At 48.1% G+C, this 5,609-nt stretch overlaps 1 protein-coding gene across 1 annotated transcript in view; it reads right to left on the reverse strand.

Annotated features, from left to right (window-relative positions):
- LOC144217666 (uncharacterized) overlaps positions 1-5,609 on the reverse strand; it is a 23,458-nt gene that overhangs the window by 1,944 nt on the left and 15,905 nt on the right. Inside the window, exons 7-9 of the mRNA XM_077747320.1 lie at positions 5,084-5,215; positions 2,825-2,989; positions 2,434-2,580 (exon numbers count right to left, since the gene is read on the reverse strand). Of these exons, the coding sequence (XP_077603446.1) occupies positions 2,434-2,580; positions 2,825-2,989; positions 5,084-5,215 (444 nt within the window). The remainder of the gene's footprint in view (positions 1-2,433; positions 2,581-2,824; positions 2,990-5,083; positions 5,216-5,609) is intronic.

Genomic DNA, 5,609 nt, shown 5'->3' on the forward strand with positions numbered 1-5,609 from the left:
TTTGTTTATTTATTTATTTTAAATTTTTATTTATTTCTGAGAGAGAGAGAGAGAGTGAGCGGGGGAGGGTTAGAGAGAGAGAGGGACACACAGATCTGAAACAGGCTCAGGCTCTTAGCTGTCAGCACAGAGCTGGAAGCAGGCCTGAACCCACAAACAGTGAGATCATCACCAGAGCCGAAGTCGGATGCCTAACCAACTGGGCCACCCAGGCGCCCCCTATTTATTTATTTCGAGAGAGAGAGCAAGTGAACATATAGGCAGGGAGAGGTGAAGAGAGAGAGTCTCAAGCAGGCTCCGCACTGTCAGCACAAAGCTAGATGTGGGGCTCGAACCCACAAACTTGGAGATCATGACCTGAGCAGAAATCAGGAGTCAGATGCTCAGCTGACTGAGCCACCCAGGCGCCCCATTAAGTCTTTATCTTTTAAAGAAATGTTTGGAAATACTTATGGTTAATGTGATATGATATCTGAGGCTGCATTCAAAATAATATGGGGTGAGGGTGGAGAGGAAGCAGGATTAGCCGTGAGTGGATAATTATTGGGGTTGGGTGAAGGGCATATGGGATTTATTAAACTGTTGACTCTTCTATCTATTTATTTTTTACTTTCTCCTTAATAAAAAAATAAAAAATAAAAAGTTGGGGCAGCGCCTGGGTGGCTCAGTCAGTTAAACATGACTCTTGGTTTTGGCTCAGGTCATGAGCTCACGGTTCAGTTCGTGAGTTTGATCCTTGCTTGGGCTCTTTCTCACTGAGAGCGCAGAGCCTGCTTAGGATTCTCTCTTTCCCCTCCCTTCTTGCCCCTCCCCTGCACGCACACTCTTTCTCTCAAAATAAATAAATAAACTTTTTAAAAAATGTTACAAAGAGGGGCGCCTGGGTGGCTTAGTCGGTTAAGCGTCCGACTTTCGCTTAGGTCATGATCTCGCGGTTCGTGGGTTCAGGCCCCACGTCGGGCTCTGTGCTGACTGCCAGCTCGGAGCCTGGAGCCTATTTCGGAGTCTGTGTCTCCCTCTCTCTCTGACCCTCCCCTGCTCGCGCTGTCTCTCTCTCTCTCTCCTAGAAATAAATAAAAATATTTAAAAAAAATGTTACAAAGAAATGTAAGCCTCATAGGAGAGTCTGTAGTTTGTCTCAATATGCCTTGAACTGGAGTATATTTCCTCACAAAGCCGTGATGGTCTTAGATTCACTGAAATGCACTTACTATCTGGAATTTCCAATCCAGTAGCCACAAGCCACATATGGCCATTGAGCTGTATGTGTATATAGTAGCCAAGCCCACGAGAGCTGTGGCTGGTTTGAACTGAAAGGTGCTGTGAATATAAAATCCACACCTGATTCCAAAGGCTTAGTAGCCAAAAAAGAAAAAAGAAAAAAAGAAGAATGTAAGATATATCGTTTATAATTTCTTACATTGATCGCATGTTGAAAATTACAACTGTTGAATATAGTGGGGTAAATTAAAAAATTACTAAATTAATTTCATCTATTACTTTTTACTTTTTATTTTAAAAAATTGTTAACATGTATTTATTTTTGAGAGACAGAGCATGAGCAGGGCAAGGGAAGAGAGAGAGAAGGAGACACAAAATCCAAAGCAGGCTTCAGGCTCTGAGCTAGCTATCAGCACAGAACCCGACACGGGGCTCAAACTCACAAGCCGTGAGATCATGACCTGAGCTGAAGTCAGCCGCTTAACCACCTGAACCACCCAGGCACTCCTACTTTTTACTTTTTAATGTGGCTACCTGGAAAATTTAAATTCTACACGTGGCTTAAGTCGTATTCCTTTTGGACGGCACTCTTCCAGAAGTCTCATGGATTATCTTATTTAATTCCCACAACAGTCTTTTAAAAGGTTATTTATTTTTGAGAAAGAGAGCTCATATGTGCGCTAGCTAGCCGGGGAAGGACAGAGAGAGAGAGAGAGAGGGAGCCGGAGGACCCCAAGCAGGCTCCCACTGACAGCAGTGAGCCCGAGGAGGGGCTCACACTCACAAGCCAAACGGTGAGATGGTGACCTGAGCCAAAGTCGAACGCTCAGCTGACTGAGCCACCCAGCCGCCCCTGATTCCCACAGCAGTCTTTTTTTTTTTATTAATATTTTTATTTATTTCTAGGAGAGAGAGAGAGACAGCGTGAGCAGGGGAGGGTCAGAGAGAGAGAGGGAGACACAGACTCTGAAATAGGCTCCAGGCTCTGAGCTGGCAGTCAGCACAGAGCCCGACGCGGGGCTCGAACCCACGAACCGCGAGATCATGACCTAAGCGAAAGTCGGACGCTTAACGGACTAAGCCACCCAGGCGCCCCACCCACAGCAGTCTTATGAGTTAGAGATCCCAAACTCAAGCAGTGCCTGAATCCAAAACCAATGCACTGGGGCTCGCTCGCGGGCACGCGCATGCACATACACATGTGTATGTTACCTTCTATAGGCACCAGGTCCAGCTGGACACATTCAGTCTCCCCGACGGGACACTGCATGTAGAAGGAGGAATTGCAGGGCCCCAGGTGGCCACTAGGACATGTAGGACACAGGAACTCGCTCATGGCGTGTGACACTGGCAGAACTTCTGTATAGGGGCAGGTGACAGTCAGGACCTCCAGGACCCTCTGTGCACTTACAGGCTCTCCCACAGGGGAATGACCTTGTTGGGATTTCCCGATGAGCTGGGGTCAGGGTGCCTTCAGGCAGCCTGGCTGTGGACTGGGGAGGCTCCCGCCTGTCTGCCTTCCTCGACTCAGGACAAACTCTCCTCCAAAGTCACCCCACCACATCCTCAGCCACCCCATGACTGCTTTCCGGGGGCAGCATACCGGGAGGAGCAGGTGCTTGGCAGTTGCCTTGGCAACAGGTGGAGTTGATCCAGAAGCCAAAGTCAACGTTGTAGGTGAAGGCAGAGACAGAGCTGCCGAATCTGCAGTCCTTGGGGGCCACACAGGAACCCTTTCTCCAGGCATGAAAGCCACCTTTGCCTAAGGCTGGAGAGATGTGGAGGGCAGGCTTAGGGGAAAGGCAGCCATAAGCCATGCTCTCCCTAGAAGCCCACAAATCCCTCTGGGTGTCATTGTTGGCATTCACGTCGCCTGAAATTCCACCCTAATACACTCAAAGCCTGTCACTGTTCATCAAGACACTTGACTCAAGGGGCGCCTGGGTGGATCAGTCAGTTGAGCCGGTTAAGTTTTACATTTATTTATTTTTGAGAGACAGAGAGATATAGAGCACACGTGGGGGAGGGGCAGAGGGAGAGGGAGACACAGAATCCGAAGCAGGCTCCAGGCTGTGAGCTGTCAGCACAGAGCCAGACGTGGGGCTCGAACCCATGAACCACTAAATCATGACCTGAGCTGAAGCCAAAACCCTAACCGACTGAGCCACCCAGGCACCCCATAAGTCATTGTTTTTAAGCCACAATGTTTTTTTAAATTGTGCCCCCCAAAAAAACACATAATAAAAAATTTACCCTCTTAGGCATTTTTAAGTGTACATTAGTAATGTTAACTATACTTACATGGTTATGTAACAGGTCTCTAGAACGTTTTCATTTTGTAATACTAAAAGTAGCAGCATTCTGTTATTTCGACTACTCTAGGTTTCTCTAAGAGGAGTCATACTGTATTTGTTCTTCTGTAACTGGTTAAGCCACTACATCTTAAGCGGATTTGTTATTCAGCAATAAGTATCTATAACAAATGTGGCATCATCTTTTTTTTTAACATTTTATTTACTTAAAACATTTTCTTAATGTTTATTTATGTTTGTGAGAGAGACAGACAGACACATCATGAGCCGGGAAAGGGCAGAGAGAGATGGGAGACACAGAATCCAAAGCAGGCTCCGGGCTCCAAGCTGTCAGCACAGAGCCCGACGCGGGGCTCCAACCCAAAAACCTTGAGATCATGACCTGAGCCAAAGTTGGATGCTTAACTGACTGAGCCACCCAGGCAGCCCCGTGTGGCATCACATCTTAAATTCACCNGGGAGGGGCAGAGATACAGAGAGACAGAGAATCTGAAGCAGGCTTCAGGCTATGAGCTGTCAGCACAGAGCCTGACGCAGGGTTCGAACCCACCAGCCATGAGATCATGACGTGAGCCGGAGTTGGATGCTCAATCCACTGAGCCACTCACGTGCCCTTCTCCTTCCATATTGTAAATGTTGAGCCCCTGGGTCCTTTTCTTCATGATGATCATTCATTGAACCCACTGTTTACTTTTTAAAAGTAAAACTCCTGGGGCACCTGGGTGGCTCAGTGGGTTAAGGGTCCGACTTCAGCTCAGATCATAATCTCACAGTCCATGGGTTTGAGCCCCGTGTCAGGCTCTGTGCTGACAGTTGGGAGCCTGGAGCCTGCTTCAGATTCTGTGTCTCCCTCTCTCTCTCTGCCCTTCCCACACTCACTCTGTCTCTGTCTCTCAAAATAAAATTAAGACATAAAAATTTTTTAAATTAATTAATTAAAAATAAAAGTGAAACTCCCCGAGGGGCGCCCCCCAAGTGTCCAACTCCTGGTTTCAGCTCAGGTCATGATCTCAGAGTTCGTGGGACTGAGCCCTTCGTTGAGCTCCACACTCATTGTGGAGCCTCCTTAAGACTGATGCTTCCATGTCCCTGGAGCCCAGGGAAGGCAGCTCTATCCAGATTTGAAAATTGCCTCTCTCTCCTCTGAAACATCTGTGATTCTGTTCTGTCATCTTCCTTTAAAAAAGCTATTGCCCGGGGCGCCTGGGTGACTTAGTCCCAACTTTCGCTTAGGTCATGATCTCGCGGTTCGTGGGTTCGAGCCCCGGGTCAGGCTCTGTGCTGACTGCCAGCTCAGATCCTGGAGCCTGTTTCAGAGTCTGTGTCTCCCTCTCTCTCTGACCCTCCCCTGCTCACGCTGTCTNCCGTGTGGCATCACATCTTAAATTCACCTACTCCGCTGAAGCTAGCCTCTGTCCTCCACGGCCAGGAAAAGGCTGCCATGGCCAGAGTCAAGGCAGCAAACAGAGGGGGCACGGAGAGATCTTGGTGAGCCTCAGGCCCCATTTCTGCCCCCACCCCCAGCCGATCCTGTCCCCCGGGACACTCACCTATGACGCCTGTTGTCTGAAGGCAGTAGTTTTGATCTGCTGGGCAGAGGACAGCGTCACAATCATTGAGTCCTGAGCAGGTGAAACAGGCAGTGACCCCATCCATGGTCAGAGTTGTGGTTGCAGGGGGACCTGAGGAGAGAGAGAGAGAGACGAGCCGGCTGGTGAGTAACCGCTGTGTGTATGTGTGTGTGTGTGTGTGTGTGTGTGTGTGTGTGTGTAGTTTTGGGCACATCAGTGCATGTGCACCTCTACAGCGATGTAGTCTGAGTACCCAAGCACTCAGGCCTGTTTCCCTGAGCACACACGGGGCTGTGTNATTGCCCTGGTCAGTGCTATCTCAATTAGCATTTCTCTTTTCTGGAAGACAAAACTTATTATCTGTGTTCTTTTGTTAAGCCAAATTGCCAAACTTTTGGCAAATCTGTCTTCTTTCACAAGCAAGGAAGTGAAGGAAAGAAAGAAAAAGACTGTTGTTTTTTTTTTTTTAAATGTTTTTATTTATTTCTAGGAGAGAGAGAGAGAG

This window comes from Crocuta crocuta, unplaced genomic scaffold, assembly GCF_008692635.1.
Source record: "Crocuta crocuta isolate KB4526 unplaced genomic scaffold, BGI_CrCroc_1.0 scaffold334, whole genome shotgun sequence".
Lineage (NCBI taxonomy): Eukaryota > Metazoa > Chordata > Mammalia > Carnivora > Hyaenidae > Crocuta > Crocuta crocuta.